This window comes from Neoarius graeffei, chromosome 28 (genome assembly GCF_027579695.1).
Source record: "Neoarius graeffei isolate fNeoGra1 chromosome 28, fNeoGra1.pri, whole genome shotgun sequence".
In the NCBI taxonomy this organism is placed as follows: Eukaryota; Metazoa; Chordata; class Actinopteri; order Siluriformes; family Ariidae; genus Neoarius; species Neoarius graeffei.
The window spans coordinates 27,191,924-27,212,212 of NC_083596.1; the positions used below are offsets into that span (position 1 = coordinate 27,191,924).

Genomic DNA, 20,289 nt, shown 5'->3' on the forward strand with positions numbered 1-20,289 from the left:
ATCCTTTTTAGTAATCGTTACAAAAGGTGCTTGTAATCATGGAGGATACTATATATTCGGCACCCTTTCCTCAGGATATCCAGCAAAGACTACTTTTACCTCATCGCGACATGCAGCTTTTGATCTGATGTGTTAAATCCAAATCTGGCAACCCTGCAGCCACCTATATAAGTGCGATACCTGAGGAGGGTTGAATGTTCAAGTCAGTATACCTGCAGGTAGACAGCTAGTAGGGCTGTGGCGGCCTCGTCTGTGGAAGGTTGTCATTTTGGGGTTTTGTGCCTCAAATCGGCACTTATTCCATCAGGGTCTGTGTAGCAGCTATCCATTATCGTTTTATATGGAAGTCGGCAACGCGTAAAGCTCAACAGGTAAATGGTGCGGCAGCATCTCGGACACGTTTCTGTAGCCGTTTATTTTTTAGATGCTTGTTATTGAATTTTTGTTAAAAATGGGATGCATGTGTCAGGGATGTCATAAGCGTTTGTAGTGCCGCACAGCTTAACAGTGACCCCCTTTTAAAAACAAAAGGGGTCACAAGTACTTAAGAACGTGAAATGAGGCGCATTTTTAGTGTGTGAGGTTTTTTTTTTTTAAACTCGCGAGTTGAAAAGTTTCTGGAGTTCAGTAGTGGTTTAACTCGGAGCGTCCCCATCCTGCGGCTTTTACTTCGTATTTAGTGTCCTCTTGTTTGAACACTACCTGACACTACTCAGTAGCTCATTAATACCCTGGAAGGTATTAAATGAGAATTATCTGGTGCTCATGGACTTCAGGAGTAAGATTGGGGTGTAGTAGAAACCACTGCGCAATGGGTAGATTATTCACAGGTGTATGTCTTTTGATGTTTATACCTGGAGATTTGACTCCTATTGAAGTTAATGAGGTATATTGGCACACTCAAATAGCCTGTTAATCATGATATTTAAGCTCAAATAATCACCCGAGTTTTATCTCCAATATTAATTTAAGCTTTTGGAAATCCAAGTTTTTCATGTTACTGTTTTTAGGCTTGGTGGTTGTGAGTTGTAGGCTATCCTGTCGACTTGCTTTACATAAGCATCCTTTCCTCCTCCCAGGAGAGTCTACCCTCAAACTCAATCCGTTTCACTATGTTCCCGTCTATATATTCTATGGATATTTTCAGTCTTGTCTGGGGTATTATCTTTCAACAGTTTTCATTTGCGTTGTCAGTTACCTTAACTTCTGCATACAAGCTTGCATTTCAGTGACGTCATGGGGTTTTTTTTTTTAAGTACGTTCTTCAGTTGTTTCCAAGGGTCTTCTCCCCCCCCCTTTTAACCACTTGCAGTAGTGGTAGAAGTAGCTTTCTGGGTTCTGTGTGCCTTTTGTTTGACTGCTTCTAGAAAAAGCTGTGGTTTGATAATGCGCACTTCTACAAAGTGAAGAGAAAATTGGAGTCCCATTTGGAGGCTTTGCTCCTCCAATACTTTGTACTTCTAAAATGAGTTAACATGCTTGCCTTTGGCAGAAATTATGGTGGCAGCAGCTGTTCCAGAATTGGTATGTTAACATGTAACCATCTTTGGTAAACAAGCATGCTGATTTCAGAACTGTGGGGTGGCTTTACAAGCACCTTAAACTTTTGCTGACTGCTGCACTTTAACGGAACAACTGGTACACAAGATTTGTTACTGAACAGCCAGAATGCTGAGCTAAGCCCAATATGTGCAGATCTTGTCTAACCAGTTGGCAGCGCAGACAAGTAGACTGTCGCATCAATATACTGTACACAATTATGGGTTAACGTTGAGCACATGACTGACTGACTGAAGTGCAAATAGTAAAGCAAGTGTACAAACTACAGGTCTGGTTTAAAAAGTGCGGCACAATAGACTTCATTTTGTATTCACATGCTATTAATTTGAAAGGTGACAGGTTTTCTTTTTGGTCCACTTCAGCTTTGATGGGACCTCAGTCCTCCTTCTGTTTGACTATATATTTTCTCTCTAGTGCTCAAACCTTTAACACCCTCCCAAGTGTCCCAGTGCAATAATGTGACTGGTTTATGGCAAACCTAAAGGGTTAAAATACAATGGTAAAAGGTGATGTGAGCCTGGAGTACTTTTTTCACAATAGTTTAAGCAAACTGCACTTGAAGTGAACAGTTCTCTTCAGAGGGTTCAAAGTTCATCTGGGGTGTTCGCATGTGTGCAAAAAAGTGGATCAGTTGCGGAGTTCATTTTGATGGTTGAAATGGACAGTGTGAATGCTTTGAGGCCTTTTTGATGGATGAGGTATGGTTGCTAACAAAGTGTGGGTTAATGTTTGCATGTGGTAAGCAAATGCACATTACAGGAGTGTTGAAGTAGTACCTAAGGTTCTAACCTGATGCCTGTTACTTTGAAGTACTTTTCAGTGTAACTTGCAGTACTGAAATAACTGGCACAATATTTTTGCTCTCCTGACTTGATCATGTTGATGCTTTAATGTGTATACTGAAGTTTAAAGTACGTTTGTGCCTGACCTATAAAACAACTGTATGCATTTGAGTTCAGCACAGTAATGGCTAAATGTAATCCTGCTATTTTGTAAACTTGCTACTGTTTTCCCTTCTAATAACTTGCTGTGTGAATTCTAAGCAGTGTTTTGCCTATCACAAGTAACCGGTCTTCTGGTCAGGCTGTAATAGCTCTTAGTGAACATCTTCAGTATTAGGCTAATGTTTGAAGTTATCAGGAATATCTGTACCAAGCAGCTCAGCTTGTATAAAACTGATGAAGTGCCCCATTTCCTCCTGAACAATTATTAACAAACTCCCTGGTTAGCATGACAGATACTCATGTGATGAACCAGAAGCCTGGGTTAATGTTAAAGCCACAGCAAGTGAACATCTTGAGATTTGGTCATGTTCAGGTAATTATAGATGTGGATGACTGACTGTTATTGCTTGTGCTTTGTCTGTAATGGCAGTTGCATCACATGCCATTGATGCCATACCAGTACTTGTGTACAAAGTCCTTATCTCAAAACAGTTGGCCTACTGTAGAGACTAGGCAGAAGATACTGGTGAATGCAAATCAACGGTCAACAGACTGATTTTGAGGCTGAGAATTATAAGGCAAGCAGTTTAATAAGATTAATTGGGCAACCTTTGACCATGAAATTCTTAGCACTTCAGTACACTGTACACAAACATAACTGGGAACCTTTTCTTGCTGACTCTAGAAATAGACATGAACTGCCCATACTTGGACAAGTCCCGTTGCCAAGTACTACAAGTGCTTCAAATGGAGGGTTTTAGTGTCAGATTACAACCTTGCCATTGAAAGTGCCCATCAGGGGAAAATCTCATTTGACCTTTTTGTAGTGTAAAGAATTTTCCCTGCTCTTCTAGGCCCAGTGCTGAGGATGTGTGGTTGCTGAATAGCCTGACTGCACGTGTTTTGAGGAGCCTTCTGTGTCCCTTTTTCTTCCTTACCCTGAAGTGTCCCAACCATGTCAACAGAAGTACAACCGGTGTCTATAGCCTCTGCAGGACCCACTGCTGAGCTTGCACCTCCTGCTGTTCCCAGTGAGACCAGCACAGCTGTAACTGAAAATCCTACAGCCACAACTGCTACTTCAACACCAACTGCAAGCAAATTTTTCTCAAGAGAGAAGAAGAGAGGTGCACTTGGATTTATCAGAGTCTTGTCTGTTTTACAGAACTTTAAGTGCTCTCTGGAATGCAGGGTTCTCATCTTGGTGACTGCCTTCTTACCTTAAATGTTTTCACCCAAAGTTATTAATGTCTTTCCATTTGCTGTCCTCAGCTCCAGAGAGGACAGATGAGTACCTGCTGACCAGGTTTCAAGGTGATGGTGTAAGATACAAGGCCAAACTGATTGGCATTGATGATGTGCCTGAAGCCAGAGGGGACAAAATGAGCCAGGACTCCATGATGAAACTGAAGGTACTGATCCAAAATGGCTGACAAAGTACTTGCCCTCTTTAGATTTAGTATTGAGTGTGTATTAAAAAAAAATCCCCCTTCAGTTAATGTTAGTATATGTAGCACTTCTGTGGTTTTGCAGTCTGAATATTTCTGTAGGGCATGGCTGTAGCTGCTCGTTCCCAAGGCAAACACAAGCAAAGAATCTGGGTGAACATCTCTCTGGAGGGAATTAAGATAATTGATGAAAAGACTGGTGTAAGAAACAATCATGATTAAGTCACTCAACTGTTTCCAATATCCTGACCTCCAGAATTTTGATGGTGCCTGATGCTGACTTTTGTTCCTCCTGCAGGTAATTGAACATGAGCATGCAGTGAATAAGATCTCCTTCATTGCTCGTGACATCACAGATAATCGGGCATTTGGATACGTGTGTGGAGCAGAGGGCCAACATCAGTTCTTTGCCATCAAGACAACTCAGCAGGTTTCTGCTGCCTCATGGCCCATAAGTGGTTAAAGAGCTCTATGTAGTGGGCTTAATGGTTTCAGGCAAAATTTTAAATGTACACATTACTCTTAATTTCCTCAAAGGTGCTTTGATTCCTAAAGGATGCTTTTAACTGCTAGTTTGGCAGCATGTCAGAATTGTACGAGTATGAACCACTGACTTTGGAATAGATTTGTATGGAGTGCCACCAAAACCGTACTTAAGAGAATATTATCAATGGGGGGGGGCGCTTTTTTAAACCCAATGACTTACTCTGCACACTTGTGTAAATAACTATGCTATAGCAATTGTCTTAGTTTAGATCTAAAACTAGTGGATCAATATCAATTAGTTCTTATATCTGGTATTTGTAACTACATATAGTAATGATTGCCAGCATCAGGCTCCAGTAGGAACTGTAGCCTAAAGTTAATGCTGTATAGTTACAATCTTTTGTATAAAAATGGGTGCCTAAAAAAGTCTTGGTGATGAGCTTTCCCTGATTAGCTACTTCTATTCTAGTGGTGCCATTGGGGAAAACTTGGGGAATTATCTGCAGCTGATAAATTTAGTTATGGGACTTTTTTTTTTTTTTTTAATTAAACACAAAGATGCATCTTTTGCTTGTCTTCAAACTTCTAGGCACAGCCATTAGTCTTGGATCTGAAAGATCTATTCCAGGTGATCTTCAACACAAGGAAGAAAGAAGCTGAAGCTGTCCAGAAGGTAACAGCTCCTAGAAAACTGTCAGGGAATGTGTTTCAGCTGTACAACTATTGTTGCAATATTCCAATGTCATTACCATAACCTTTTTCTAGGTTGGCAATTCCTCCCCCCCCCCCCCCCCCCCCCCCCCCACACACACACACACACACAGAGTATATATTCACTCTTTACATACAGGTTATTAATTTGATTTGGCAGTGTCCTTGACTTCAGAAATTTTTCATGGCAAAAAACAAACATGCACAATTATCTTTAGAACCTCTTTCAGCTTGTTGCTGTTAAACTAGTGGCCAGATTCATTTTTTTTTTTGCTTTCACTGTAGCAGAGAAATTACTCTGACAATATTGTCATGTGGCAGAATAGGCCCCTCACTAAATTTTTGTACTTTTTTCTCTGAACGATGTCCCTTGTGGTTGTAACTTGTATTGAACACAGACAAGGTTGATGTAAATGTTTTTGTTTTTAATGTGGTTATATTGCTCTCTAGTGGTTATTTGCAAAAATGACCTTAAGTAAAGTGCATGTTTTACATCCTCTTTCAAAAGCCTTGCTAATACTATTTCTTTGTTTTAGGATAATGCCAGTCCTGTTGAGGTAGGAATTGTACATTTTTAACTGTTAGAATTCCAATGCATTGGTATTTGATGGACCATAATTTCTGCGTTCTAAGAATGGAGGTGATGCCTTGGTCTGTCTGGATGGTCAGGTAGAGACAGTAAAAGTAAGATTTCTAAACTCCTTCACCAGTAAAATGTATTCAGAATGTAACTTGATACTCAATGACTTATTTAAAAGGATGAGTTATTCATTGTCTCTGTACATAGACTGTGGAACAGCTGGACCTCTTTGGTGACATGTCCACACCCCCAGAGATTAACTCTCCCATGGTAATGCATTTAATACAATATTTATTCCTTGTTGGTACTCACTAAAGGATCTGCTCTATGGTATTAGCTGCAACCATGTTGCACTGTCCTATGTATGAGGTTTGAGCCTTTTTTGTGATCAGGATGTTTGGACAGTGACTTGAGTACTAATACTTTGTGTATAATCAGCAGATGTAATGTGAAACTGCATATGCTCACTTGCTGTTTATCCTTTGTGTTCACTCAGTATATGCAAATCCTAACAAGCACTTACCATATAGTGATGTGGCAAACCATAACAGCTAGTACTAAAATGAAGCAATAAATCTCTTAATGCTTCTATTCTATTCTTCAGAAGTAGATTTGGTCTAAACTTGTGAGGTTGGCCGTTTTGCACTCTTGTGACTTTAAATCTGGCAACTTCAGAATTGCAATGTTGGAATATACTAAAATGGGTCTTGAAAATGAAATGTTAAGACTGGTTACTCTGCAGTCCTGATCCATTTCACAAATGATGCTTTATGTCCAATAGTTATTACTTTATGCTACTGCTGCATCACTGGACAACCCATCTGATTTTTACCCAGTCAGTTACTAAAACATGAACTTTTTTCTCCTCTACACTTCTACTCATACTCTTGTCTATTTCCTAATTCTTTCAATATTAGCTGGACAGTGTCTTGTTGCTGGAGCTTGCTTCTGAGATTGATGCCAATCAGAACCACCTTAAAGGCAATCCTTTCATCACTGACCCAACAGTACCTTGCAACATGCCCAGTGATACCCCTTTCTCTTCAGCTACAGTCTTTAGTCCCAGTCCAGCCCCTTTCAATAATCCCTTTGTGCTACTTGGTGGCCAGGTTGGCTCTTCCATTTCTACAGTTTCACCACTGTCATCCAGCTGTGCATCAGTTCTTCCTGACTGCCTCTTGAAAGGACCAGTTGGACAAAATGGTCAGAGTGGTGACTCTTCATCCAGCAGTCATTTTTTTAATGGACTAATTGATAACCAGGACCCACAGAAGGGCATCAATCACTCACTTCAGTTTTCTTTAAAGGAGATGAATGGTGGAAAAAACAAGACCCTTCCTTTTTCCAGCATGCTTGATCAAACAAGACCCCATCTGCCCCAAACCCCTTCACTGTGTAATGGTCTCAGCAACTCTCTGCTTCCTATGGTTCAACCTCCATCTCTCTGTAAAAGTGAAACTATGCTACCAGTTGTGCAAAATGGAGGGGTGATGGCCGTTTGTCCCCCACCACAAAGTGCAAAGTGTGGCCGTGCACAGAGAAGACAGAAGGTGAAAGTTTAAATGTGTTTGGGGGTTTTTGTGCACTTTGAATTAACTGAGTTTGTTTGGTGATGGGTGGTGTTTCACAGTGCCTTTTGTTGTAGTTTTCAAAACCCATTATTGTGGGAGTGTTTTTTACATGTTAATATGGTCATTAATAAGCTTTATTGGAGCTAGAGGTTTTCCCAGATTTTCTGCTCTTTAATGTAAAGAAAATAACTAAACTACTAGAGTAGTGGTAGGTAGCATTGCTTCATTGTAGGGTTGATTCTGAGCTTGAATTAATGTCTTGAGTTTTGCACATCCTCCCTGTGTTCGTTTCCTACCACCTCCCCAAAACAAACTAGTAGGTGGCTTGGCTGTTGTCCTAAAATGAGCATGTTGCCCAGTGTAATTGGGATTCCTCATGACCCTGAGAGCAGTAATAGTTACACTTGTTAAATTTTTGCTGGTTAAAAAGATTTTTAATGACCATGGTTGAGTGTATAATTTCAATGTGCTACCTCCATATTATACAGCTCTGGAAAAAATTGAGACTACTGCAAAATTCAGCTTCTCTGGTTTTACTATTTCTAGGTATGTTTGAGGATCATGAATGCCTTTTGTTCCATAAACTGACACGTCACCTGAATTCAACAAAATATTGTCACTTGGCACATTTATTTGCAGAAAGTGACAACTGGCCAAAATGAAGTGTTAAGATCTTTTTAATGCCTTGAAATCAATTATATTCAATTTTAAACCATGCTTGAGTTCAGGAAATCAATATTTGGTGGAATAACCCAGATATTTGATCAACTCATGTGTCTGGCATTTTTTCCACATTGCTCTTGGGTGGCTTTTTATGCCACTCCTGGTGCAGAAACTCAATCAGCTCAGCTTCATTTGGCTTGTGACAAATCCAGCTTCCTCTTGATCACATTCCAGAGGCTTTCAATGGGGTTCATGTCTAGAGATTGGGCAGGCCATGACAGGGTCTTGATCTTGTGGTCCTTCAGCCACATTTCTCTGGCCTTGTCCTGGAGTGCTGTCCTGCTGGAAAACCCAATCCTCAGTTAGGGAACACTCAGAGCAGATGGAAGCAAGTTTTCTTCCAGGGCAACCTTGTGTGGGGCTTCATGTGTCTTTCACAAACAAATCTGCCCCATTCCAGCCTTGCTGAAGCACCCCTGATTTCCCCCACCAGATTTCAATGGGTGGGACACTGGCTTGGAGGCCTCTCCAGATCTGTAACCGTTAGACAACCAGGGGAAGCTGAAAACTGGACTCTTCAGACTTTTAATCCAGTTCTCTACAGTCCAATTCTTATGGTCTCTAGCAAACCTCAGTCTGGCTCTTCATTGGAGGGCTTTTTTTTTTTTCTAGCTTTGCATGACTTCAACCCTGCCCTAAGGAGCCAGTTTCAAAGTGTCCTTGCTGTGCACTTAACCCCAGCTGCCATTTGCCATTCTTTGGTAGGTCACTTAAGGTCATCCTGCAGGTGAGTGACTTTATTAGGAGTTGATCTGTTAGTGGAGCAGAGTTTTTGCCCTTGGTCAGTTTAACTTTGTCCCCAATGGCTACTGCTTTGACCTTATGAACTGCCAGCTTTTGAAGATGGAAGCAATCGGACTTGCTGTATCCCTCTGGCAGTAAAGCTAGAATTGAACCCTTTTCTCACTCATTAGGGCCTGAGCCCTACTGGGCGAAGGCCCTATTCTTGTAAGAGTTCACTCTTTATTTTTCTCCGCTGTTGGGCCATTTTCGGGGCGCTTGCCATGGGCGAAAACGCGTGAAATTTGGCACCAGTTCCGAGAATTGCCATCGCTACTCAGAACCAAAAGCCCAAACTTGGCCGGGGCTCAGGGCCTCTATAGCGCCCCCTAAGTCGTTGTGATTTTGGCCTCCCGCATTAAGGTGCCTGGTTGCCATATAGTTTGTAGTAGTGGCATGCCATTTGGTACGCATATGTATCTCACTAAGCCGGACAAAAATGTAATGCCAATGCATTAGCCACGCCCAACAGGAAGTGAGGTAATTTCACTTTTGTGCGAAATGCATGGCCACGAAGAGGGCGCAACTCCTCCTAGACCGTTCATGGGAATGTCACCAAAATTGATACACATCATCTAGAGACATGGCTGACAAAAGTTACTAAATACATTTCACGTAGGATAAACCGTTCAGAAGTTATACGTCAATCAATTTTCACTTAAATTTTACATGCTTAAAAATTCATCAAGTCTTCTAGTTGCTCAAAACTGCTCATACTTCACACGCACATCACGCATTGGGCTTCTGACATGTTACCCAATTTCTGTGATATTTCGCCACTGGGGGTGCTATTTTTGGGCAAAAATTCCAGTCTTTCCTCAAATTTGATCAAACTTCACGGCCACCCTCTTACTACCTCCCATGTCGTACACCACATTTTGGGAATTTTCGTCCATGGGGGGCGCTGTTTTTGGCCGACGCAATTTCTGCAAAACGGGTTTTGGGTAAATAATTCCATAATGCTTTTCCTTCACACCACTACCTTGTGATAGTACGTTGCTGTTGTAGACACTTATTTTTCCATCTCATTATCGCTCATGTACAGCATAGCGCCACCTACTGACATGGGAAAAACCACAATTTATTCTTCAAAAATCTATATCTCATCTACTTAATCAATTGTCATCAAACTTCATACGCAAACTCTTCGTAGCTCACCTGACATTTACGCCAAATTTTGTGCACTTTTGCCCATGGGGGTGCTGGTTATGGCAGAAATGATATTGCAGCTTCTGATTTGTCAAGCTTGGCAAGCAAACTCTTCAAGACCCTTTTTGGGGCGCTTGCCATGGTCGACTGCGCTCGAAATTTTGCCCCTTTTTCTTGGACTGCCACTGCTACTGAGAACCATTATTATTAGGCCCCGAGCACCGTCCAGTGCGAGACCCTATTGTTGCCATGTGTCCAATTCTGTGCTTTGTCGCCATTGTGGGTGTAATGTCTCTTGCCGAAGAAGCTGTGGAAGGTTTTTCGCGGGGACGCATGCCCCCGCCCCCCTTGGCCGCTGGCGCGAGGGCCCGTCGAGGCCGCTTGCGGCTTTAATTTTTAATTCTTGGCGTGAGGTAGATTTTTATATTTCAATTAAATATAAGGCACCACAACTTTATTTCTCAAAGATTTGGTTCACATTATCACAATCAGTACCTTGAGTAAAATGGTGTGCTTCCAGCACATTCAGTGGTATGGAATGGCTACCCTAGAAATGCTGATTTTAAGAAATTGAAGTGGTTTTTTTTTTTTTTTTTTTTTTTTTCAGAGCTGGATCTGTGCCCTCCACAATTTGTCACCATTTAATTTTAAAGTGGTCATATTGCACTGAAGTGAGAAATCCAACCTTTTCAATTGAAGTCTTTCAGAGATCCCTCAAATCAACACCACCTTTAATTTGAAATGTGTGTAATGTGTGGGTGACACTTTTGCTCCCTCTATAGTCTCCTGGAAATGAAGTGTTTGGGGCCACTATATTTGGATCAACTCAGGGTGAGGGTCCAGTTCAGTCCAGCTCCTCTGTTTCAGCAGATCTGTTCAACCCTACAACCACCACTTCTACAGCTGCTCTTGGTTAGTGACTACTTCTAGTTCTGTCATTCTGGTGTTTTTCTGAATGTCTGTGGCACTTTAATGACATGGTCTTGGCACTCTTGGAAAGGATGTGCTAAAACATACATCAATGGGTGCTTTTGGGACAACTTGCACAATGATGTAAATTGGTGTATGTCAGGAAGGGTGATACAATGCCAGTGTGCAACATGGTACTATCCTTGGCTACACATGATGTGCTTGAAACCCTAACAAAAGATTGCTTAACAGGACACTTGACATATTAACAAGATTCTCAGAAATCAAACTGCAGAACAATAAATTCATAATTTCAGTAGTAAAGAATGTCCTGAAGACCATGGATATTTGGCAGCAGGACTCTGCCACATCTTTTTCAGAACTTTTGTATCTTGGCTTGACTTGCATCAGATCATTCAAGAATCCTCTTCAGATTGGTTATTTGTTGCATAATGTTAATATTTAGACAATGTGGTAGTCACCAAGTTTTAATGAGCTCACAGCTCCTCCCAAAGTGATCTATAGACTTGTTAGGTAGCATGATGCTAAAGCTACATTATACATCAATATTCTTGGAGCTTAATTGTGTTTTAGAAGTATTTCTATCACAGGAAATAATTGGATGAAGCTAGCCATGGCTGTATGAATGTATGTACAGAATTGACTTTAAAGCATTGCTGCTGGTGTACAAATCTCTAAAATGGTACAGGGCCCAATTACCTCTCTGATATGTTGCAGCGGCCTAACCCAATCAGATCTACCAGATCGCAACAGAAAAATTTACTATTAAAACCAGTTGTTAAAACAGTGTGGTGAAGCAGCTTTTAGCTACTATGCAGTACAGCTATGGAACCAACTGCCAGAGGACATTAAAAATGCTCCTGCTGTTGGCAGCTTCAAATCTAGGTTAAAGACCAAGCTGTTTTCAGATGCTTTCTGTTAAATAATTAATATTTTTACATTTTTTATAATCTTTACTTTCTCTGCATGTTTTAAATTTACTTTATTCTATTTTATTCTGCTAGTTTTTTCCCTTTCTCTTTTTCTCCTTTTTCTTTTTGGCATTTTAATATTTTATTTCTACTATTGTTTAATTCTTATTATTTTCTTTTAATTAATTTTAGAATAAGTTATTTTATGTAATTTTTATTTCTCTACTGTTTGTTTTTACTTCTGTAAAGCACATTGAACTGCCATTGTGTATGAAATGTGCTATATAAATAAACTTGCCTTGCCTTGTATGAGGTACATCTTGGCTTGCTCTACAAAGTTATAGTTGGCAAGAAATTATTCCCACCTCAGGATGCTGAATTCTTGTAGTTCTAGCAAAGTTCTTTAATGCCATGTGCAAACTAAATGTGAATAGTGGTGCACAAGTAAACTTCTTACAAGCTGGGCAGCTCCTTTTTTTTTTTTTTTTTTTTTCCTTCCCCCCCCCCCCCCCCCCCCCCCCCCCCTTCTGTAAACTCAATGCCACAAATGTCAGGTAAATTGGGTGCCTGTGCCCTTTTGACATTTGCTGAGAAGTCTTTAAGAGTAATGGAACATATGGTTTAACAGTTTGGTTAGAAACAACTGAAGTCAGTAGTAAAAGTGACAGCAGCAGTTTTTGAATGTAAATGCACACTAAACAAGTACAACTTGCACAAATTTGTTACCTGTGAATCCTCTTGCACATCAAAAACATTGACTGCAATGGTTATTGCACCCTGGCCAAAGTTACTGGAAGCACAAAATGCTCACTTGCCAACCAAATATGAACCAGCCTTTACCTGCTTTAAGAGTACATCAAATATTGTTAATGGTAGCAAGCTGAAGATGGAGCTAGCATAAATGTTACTCATTGTTGCAATCGGTTAAAATTACCCTACTGAAATCCCTCACTGGAGTTGCAATCATTCCACTGATTTTTCCAGGGCCTTGTAAACAAGGGTCTTCATTCTTATTCACAAAGGGCTGGTATCTTACACTGCAGGTAGAAAGTACTGAATAGCTTCTAAATGGCTGGTGTTAGCAGTGGTTTCATCTCTGAACCTCAGAGGTGTTAATGACATTAAGCTGCAGATTAATAGAATTACGTAGTGAAATGGCAAGCTGACCTTGGATTATGGGCTGACTGCTGTTCAGCTAAATCAAGTGGCTCAGGCATTTTTGTTAAATCTGTCAAGCAGATCAGTGTACAGTGAATGCTGTGAAAATTCACAGGTTAATTTTTAAACTACACAACCATGTAAAGCTGTTCTTCCAATGTAATGTGGAAGCAATGTGTAAACTAGTGCTACAACAGGGGTGATAGCGTGCTGCACCGGATTTCCGGCGTACCGTGGCTGGGGGAAAAGGGGAAAAAAAAAAAATCTAGTTCACCCATTGTCCTGTGTCATTCTGAGATATGCAGATAGACAGTAAAGGGAATTCGCATGATATGGAACTAGTGGGGAAAAAAGTGCCGGCACTTTTTCCCCACTAGTTCCATATCATGCGAATTCCCTTTACTGTCTATCTGCGCATCTCAGAATGACACGACAATGGGCGAACTAGGTTTTTTTTTTTTTCCTTTTCCCCCAGCCACGGTACGCCGGAAATCCGGCGCAGCGCCGGAACGCTATCACCCCTGTACACAACTTGTAATTTTTCTTCACATTCCTTCCAAGTGTCAAGACCTGGTTTTAATGCTCAATTTTTGCCAACAGTGCAAAAAACTGATGTAAGATTGCCAGCACTAGAACTTAAATGCTCAAGTCTACATAAACTCAGAATAGGACCTGGAAAGATACTTTAACAACTCATTACATGTCTTGTTGGATGCAGCTTGGAGTTTTGTACTTGCTCATATTTGTAATCCATGCTTTGCTATGCCACTCAAATTTCTAGGTTTGAGATTATGGAATTCTAGCCAGTATGAACAATTGCCATAGAGTTAAAGGACCTACTTTATAGCCTGAACTGAAGCTTTAGGGTGGCTGAACTAAAGCTTGGTACATAGAAGGGTGAGGAATTAGTGACTCCATAAGGTGTCTGATCACTATAAACAGCTTCAGTATGCCTTGGCACAGAGGTTATGAAACTGTACTGAAGGAGAAAATTCTTCCAAAAGCTTGAATTGGTGTTTAGACATTGGTAACTCCTTCTGTGAAGGACATGGCATATGACTACACCATTTTCATACTGTGTACCCTGTGGATGGACACTGGCATCCTGGAAGAGACCACGATCTCAGAATGAAGGCTTTAGGATGGGTGATCTTTGTCAACTTTATTGACTTGCAGTGACCTTCTCTCTAAGGGAACAAGTGGATGTAAATCATGGCAGCAAAAAGGCAATTTTCATTGTTCCAATCTGTATAAATATTGTCATGGTGATGCAGTATATGACTGACTTTAAATTCCATGTTCTCTTCTTGCATTTTAGCATCAGGGTCACTGGGACTACCGTCTGTTCCTCAAGCTCAAAGTCCATGGGGTCAACCAGCCCTGCCACTATTTCCACCCCAGGGCTCTGGCACCCAAGTATCAGTCCAAGGTGCACTAAATTCTCTTCCCCAGCCATGTGCATTTGGGGGCTCACCAGTACCTCAGTGGAGACAGCAGATTCCCTCTTTTGGCACTCCAGCTGCTGCTCAAGCTTGGGGCCAACCAGCAACCACAGCAGCTGTTTGTGCCTGGCCTCCATCTGGCACAGTGTCCAACCCCTTTCAGCCCAGTGCATTTCCTCCAATGATGGTTCCTCCTGGAGGAATAACACGGCAGCTATCATCAGGGCTCCCTCATCGGCCACCCCCTGCAAAAGAAGAGGTACCTGCTGTTAAAAGTGCTTTCACAGCTTTGGACCCCCTTGGAGGGAAGGAACAGAAAACTGGGAAGGATATGTTCAAAAATTTCCAGATGGCAAAACCTGGAAGTGCTCCTCTGTCAGGCCAAAACGCCAATGGCCCATTTGAACAGTACTTTTCCAACAAAGTTGGCATAGCCCAGGAAGCAGCTGACCATGATGACTTTGACATCAGTGAGCTGTCTGCAAAATCCACTGGTAACCTGGACATATTAGTGCATCTCCAATTAGAATATTGAATTTCATTTAACTTAACTAAACTGTAAACTTAATGTATTTACATGTAAAGTGACTTCAGGCCTTTTGTTTTAATTCTGATTTGTGCTAGAAGTCATTCCAGTATCTCAAATTAGTTTGAGTAAAATGGTATACTGTAGCTCTTGGTTTGGTTCAGTACACAACCCCAATCATGAGAACTGATTTGACAGTTGTCCAGAAGATTATCAACATTCCACAAGGAGCATAAGCCACAGATCATTGTAGAAAAGGTGCACAAGTATCAGGGGTGACTGCAGCCTTGAGGATTGTCAAGTAGGTTCAGGAACTTGGGAGAACCTTACAAGGTGTGGACTGAGGTTGGGGTCAGTGCATCAAGAGCAACCATGCAGAGGTCTTAAGGAAAGGGGCTACAACTGTGACCTTAAGTCATTCCTGACCCACAGACCATGTCAAGCATTGTACCTGGGTTAAGGAGAGAAACAACTGGACTGTTCAGTGGTCCAAAGTCCTATTTTCAGATGAAGGTAAGATTTGCATTTCATTTGGAAATCAAGGGTCTGGAGGGAGTGGGGAGGCACAGAATCCAAGGTGTGAAATTTCTTCAGTCTAACTTGGAATACCATGTCACCTGCTGGTGGTGTCCCACTCTTGGACTTGGTCCAACTCTAGTCAACACAGCCATCTACCAGGAGATTTTGGAGCACTTCTTGCATCCATCTGCTGACAAGCTTTACCATCAGGACTTGGCACTGCCCACAGTGCCAAAAGTACCAAATGGCTTGCTAAGTGTCACTTGCTTGGCCAGCCAACTTGCCTGACCTGAACTCCATAGAGGATCTAAAGGGGTATTAAGAGGATGAAATGCCCAACCCCAAAATGCAGACCACTGAAGGCCATCAAAGCAACTTGGCATTCAATGACACAATGGTGTTGCAGGCTCCTTGCCTCCATGCTACACTGCATTGATGCAGTAATTCTTGGTAAACAAGCCCCAACCAGGTATTGAGTGTATAAATGAACCAGCTTTTCAGAAGTTGGTCCTTTCTGTATTGTAACTTTTTTTTTTTGGGGGGGGGGATTCAAATTTGAGATACTGGATTTGATTTTCATGAGCTATAAGCATAAAGGCTTAATATAATGTCCTCGTGTAATGAACATGTACAATATATCAAAAGCCTAACTCTTGAAGTTGGAGGTCTCTCTCAACCTCCTAATTGAGACACAATTTGACTTGCTTATAAAGATGAGAAATGCACTTTGTCTGTATTCAGAGCCTCCTAAACCTCCAGTTCAGCAGGCCTCTACAACAACTGCTCCAGGTTTGACCCCTTCCTCAGCAGGAGTGCTCCTGGATGCTGCTTTCACTCAAAATCCAGTGCCAATCCCATCAGGCCCAGATCCTTTACCAGCTGCCAGTCTTTTTGATGACTCTTTTGGAAGCAGCCATTTGGCACTACCTGCAACTACAGTAAATGGAGACAATACTATGTCAAAAGCAAATCTCACTTGAGTGACTTTTTAAGCAAAGTTGACTAGGTCTCTACAATTGGTAGCTTACATTGAGCTAATACTAAGCTAAATTGTGTATAATATGGTCTGAATGGATTGACTTCCTGTCAAGTTACTCAAGTAGTCATTTTGTAATATTTTGCAGGGTGGTCCAGCTACACAGACTGGTGTAAAAGCTGATACTTTTGACCCTTTTGGAGGAAATCCTTTTGCCTAAACTCTTTCAAATCCTGCACTGAGGTATGTCCTGCCATGTTTTGAGGTGTGATTGCAGACCAATAAGCCAAATGTCTCACTGAGTAGCTCAGGTGGTGTTAATGAAGGCTGCATATTGGATGCTAATTGAGGTATTTCACCTGATGTCACAGGGTCACGTGACGCCCCAGTGTCCGCCATTTTGAAGGTCAAGCTAGCTAATGTCAACATGGTAGCTAGTATGTTACTGTAGCAATGTTTACATTGTCATTTGGATGACTGTTAACCTTTCAGTCTCAAGTTTTTCCTTTACTGTATTTACTAGTTTACTGTAATTATGATCCAGCAGCTATTTACACTGGATCCAGTGTAAATAGCTGCAAGAGCATGCTCCGGCTTGCTCCCCCTCAAATTAAGCAGCACGCTCCAGCTTGCTCCCAGAGTGTTCCGGCCAAGGTTCCGGAGCATGCTCCGGCTTGCTCCCCCTCAAATTAAGCAGCACGCTCCAGCTTGCTCCCAGAGCACTTCAGGAGCAAGCCGGAGCGCGCTGCTTAATTTGAGGGGGAGCAAGCTGGAGCGCGCTCCGGCAGCTATTTACACTGGATCCGGTGTAAATAGCTGCCGGATCATAATTACAGTAAACTAGTAAATACAGTAAAGGAAACTTGAGACAAAGGTTTTAACAGTCATCCAAATGACTGAACGTAAACATTGCTACAGTAACATACCAGCTACTATGTTGACATTAGCTAGTGCTAGCTGCTAGTACACTGCTACAACAGACACTCACCCTAATAATACAGTTCTTGGTCATTGCCTGGTAACAGCAAATTTATAACAGGCCAGGTCTCAACAGACTAAGGTTATTTCAATGACATTTAATAACATTGTTTATCCTGAGGACCAAAAGTAAATGAAAACGTGAACAAACCTCATCTGTAATAAGATGGTGACCACTGGCTTCAGGGACAACCCACTGATGTAGGCATGTTACCCAGCCTGACACAATATTTGTAGGCATCCAAACTCTTGTATGCTTTCAGATCAATACCTGTGTATGGCGATGGGTTTTTAACGACATGGGTATACAGATCATGTGGGCCGAAGTCAGGTAAAGACAAGGGCTTCGTGTACTTCCGTATGTCAGTGAACAATCCTGGTGGAAGCAGGTAAACATTGTTCTCTAAGCCTGCTAACCTCAATTTTTGCAAATACCTCTCCCTCTGCTCATCCTGTAAATGCCCTATGTCACTGGATAGTGAAGGTGTTTTCTGCATCTTGCTCCTTTTTTTTTTTCTTTTTTCGTTTGTCGCCTTCCTCGCATTCAAACTGATTTGAGCCGTGACGTCCAAAATGGCAGCCTAATGATGCATCACATGACTTGGTGACATGGGTGAAAAACCTCAATAGAGTGGAAACTGCAAGCTGTCAGACTATCAGCTAATTCAGAAGACCTGTGGCACTATGCTTAATTTGGACAGCTTATACGCATTTTAGTTAATTGCTTTTGTTGGTCTTGGTGGCTGTAGTGTGTGTGTATATATATGTGTGTGTGTATATATATATATATATATATATATATATATATATATATATATATATATATATATATATATATATATATATATATAATATAAATTTTTTTTTTTTTTTAATTTAAACTGAATTTCTGGAACTCCACTATGGTTAAAGGTTTGTGGGCCCCTAACAATTATACTACATATGGGCCTTCCCCAAACTGACATGAAGTTGGAAACCCACAATTGTATAGGATATTTTTGTGCACTAGCATTAGTTTTCCACTGCACAAAGCCAGTTCCAGAATAGCATGTTTGCAATGAAAGGGCTCAGATGGCCTGCAGAGTCCAGAGCACTGACTGCACCCCAAATGACTTCAGTGCCTGACCTTGCTAATATTCTTGTGGCTGCATGGGTAACTCCCCACACCACACTCAAATCTAGAAAAGCTTTTCAAAGCAAGTAGTATTTGTGACTAAATCTGGAACAAGAGCTTTGAAAAGCTCTTGGCTGTATAGTTGAGTTTTCTTTGAGATTTATAATTGCACTAAAGGGAGATTAGTTTGCATCACCTTAATTATCCTGTTTCTTTTTTCTCTTTATACAGAAAGTGGGAGGCCATCTGCAGCAGTGTGCTCCACTGTCCAGTCTTGCATGTTTCTTTTGTCACTTGTATCTAATCTTGGGTTCCTCTATTAAATTGGCTCAATTTCCCAATGTTTATCACTGAAAATGCAAATTGAATGTGGAATCTGAAGGAGTGGTTGTCACTTGTTGAGGGATTTCAAATACTGGGTGATGGTATATTTGTCTGGCATTAAAGCAGGAAATGAAATCTGTCTTGTTTCATTTCTCTTGAATATTCAAAAGCATCTTTATTGAATTGGGTGTTTTTTTGTTTGTTTGTTTTTTGTTTTTTTTTATTTTAAAAAGCAGGTGTGGTGAAATGGAGCATAGACTTGTTAATGATGCATTGTGGTATTGGGTCTGCTTGATGCCCAAATAAGTAATACATTTGAGCATGCTGTGTAGCAAAATCAAACCTGTAATGTGCCCTGAAGTTGGGTGTGGTGGGTTCCCCCTTCCCCTTTTGTACAACAGCAATTTGTCAGTGAATAATGCTTGACTTCACAAATGACCAAATATCAGCTTGTTGTATTTTTAGCATGGAACATCTTGGAGTGGGGTTGTTTTTAAAGCAGCTATAAAAAAAGACAAGTTTCCTAACATGGAAAAACTGCAAAGTTACAGTACAAAGACTTTCCCAGATTTGGGGGGGGGGGGGCTTGCTCCTAGAGTAAGGGGGTTTTTGTTCACATTTTAAGTGACCCTGACTAACCCTTCCACACAGCCATGGCCTAAGGCAGGGGTCACATAAATACACTTAAACAGAATTATAATGTGAGCAATAGATCACAGCAGTTGTGCTGTGTCCTGCATGTCATTGCTCTCATTCATGGCCAAAGCAAAAAACTCAAATTCTGACGCTCTCATATTCAGCTGGTCATACACGTTGTCCCCCAAATCTTCAGTTCGCCTGATCATAGGTGTGGAGAGACTCATTGCGTTGAGCGCGTCCTTGTCGGGACACCCCTCCTCCTCGGCCACAGCAAGCATGCGTACTTTAACAAAGTCCCCATCAGTAAACAGCTTTCCATGGGTAGCTAGTAGGTGAGCTACCTTGTAGCTAGCTCGGACAGCAGCCTGGTTGATCTGGGTTTGGCGAAGGGATACACTGTTGTGCAGTCAGTCCACATTTCATCCTCCGAATCCTGTCTCCTCTTCAGGAGTTTTCTTCAGCACATAAAACTCTCATTTCTTTTTAAACTACAGTTGTAGAACTTTTAGGCAAAGTACCCACATTTGTCTACTGCAGTTTGCAACCATTTAAATCTCAACTACATCACAAAATTTGTCCGATTATGTCAAATACAGAGTGTACCTTTGTTACAACCTACCCCACTACTGGGATAGGTTGCAACACGTATTGGGGTAGGTTGTAACAGGTAGTTAAAAAACAGAAAAAAAAACAGAAGTCCATTTCATATGCCGATTTATTGCATGAACATGGAAAATAGATTCACCAACTATGTTGTATGACATACAATCCACTCTCCATATTGAAAATCCTGAGATCCCTGGTCTTTCAACAGTTTATA

The 20,289-nt window shown here is 41.2% G+C and overlaps 1 protein-coding gene across 3 annotated transcripts; it reads left to right on the forward strand.

The window, feature by feature from the left end:
• The first annotated feature begins 210 nt into the window (after positions 1-210).
• dab2 (DAB adaptor protein 2) lies at positions 211-18,965 on the forward strand. 3 transcript variants are annotated; one of them, XM_060913334.1, is made up of 14 exons: positions 211-371; positions 3,359-3,631; positions 3,777-3,916; positions 4,055-4,153; positions 4,251-4,382; positions 5,028-5,111; positions 5,686-5,706; positions 5,783-5,833; positions 5,937-5,999; positions 10,735-10,864; positions 14,270-14,887; positions 16,180-16,376; positions 16,563-16,657; positions 18,738-18,965. In XM_060913334.1, exons 2-13 carry the CDS (start codon positions 3,460-3,462, stop codon positions 16,632-16,634), a joined length of 1,779 nt encoding a protein of 592 aa, XP_060769317.1. In that variant the 5' UTR covers positions 211-371; positions 3,359-3,459; the 3' UTR covers positions 16,635-16,657; positions 18,738-18,965. The 3 variants fall into 3 exon arrangements, with proteins under 3 accessions (XP_060769317.1, XP_060769318.1, XP_060769319.1); XM_060913335.1 differs by having other exon boundaries at positions 3,450-3,631; XM_060913336.1 differs by lacking the exon at positions 3,359-3,631.
• Positions 18,966-20,289: the final 1,324 nt, after the last annotated feature.

What these genes read in the sequence shown, in the direction of transcription:
- dab2 (XM_060913334.1), top strand. Translation starts at nt 3,460, where the DNA reads ATGTCAACAGAAGTACAACCGGTGTCTATAGCCTCTGCAGGACCCACT. An exon ending in TAATTGATGAAAAGACTGGT is followed by an intron (nt 4,154 to 4,250) that starts GTAAGAAACAAT and finishes TTCCTCCTGCAG; the next exon opens with GTAATTGAACATGAGCATGC. An exon ending in ATAATGCCAGTCCTGTTGAG is followed by an intron (nt 5,707 to 5,782) that starts GTAGGAATTGTA and finishes CTGCGTTCTAAG; the next exon opens with AATGGAGGTGATGCCTTGGT.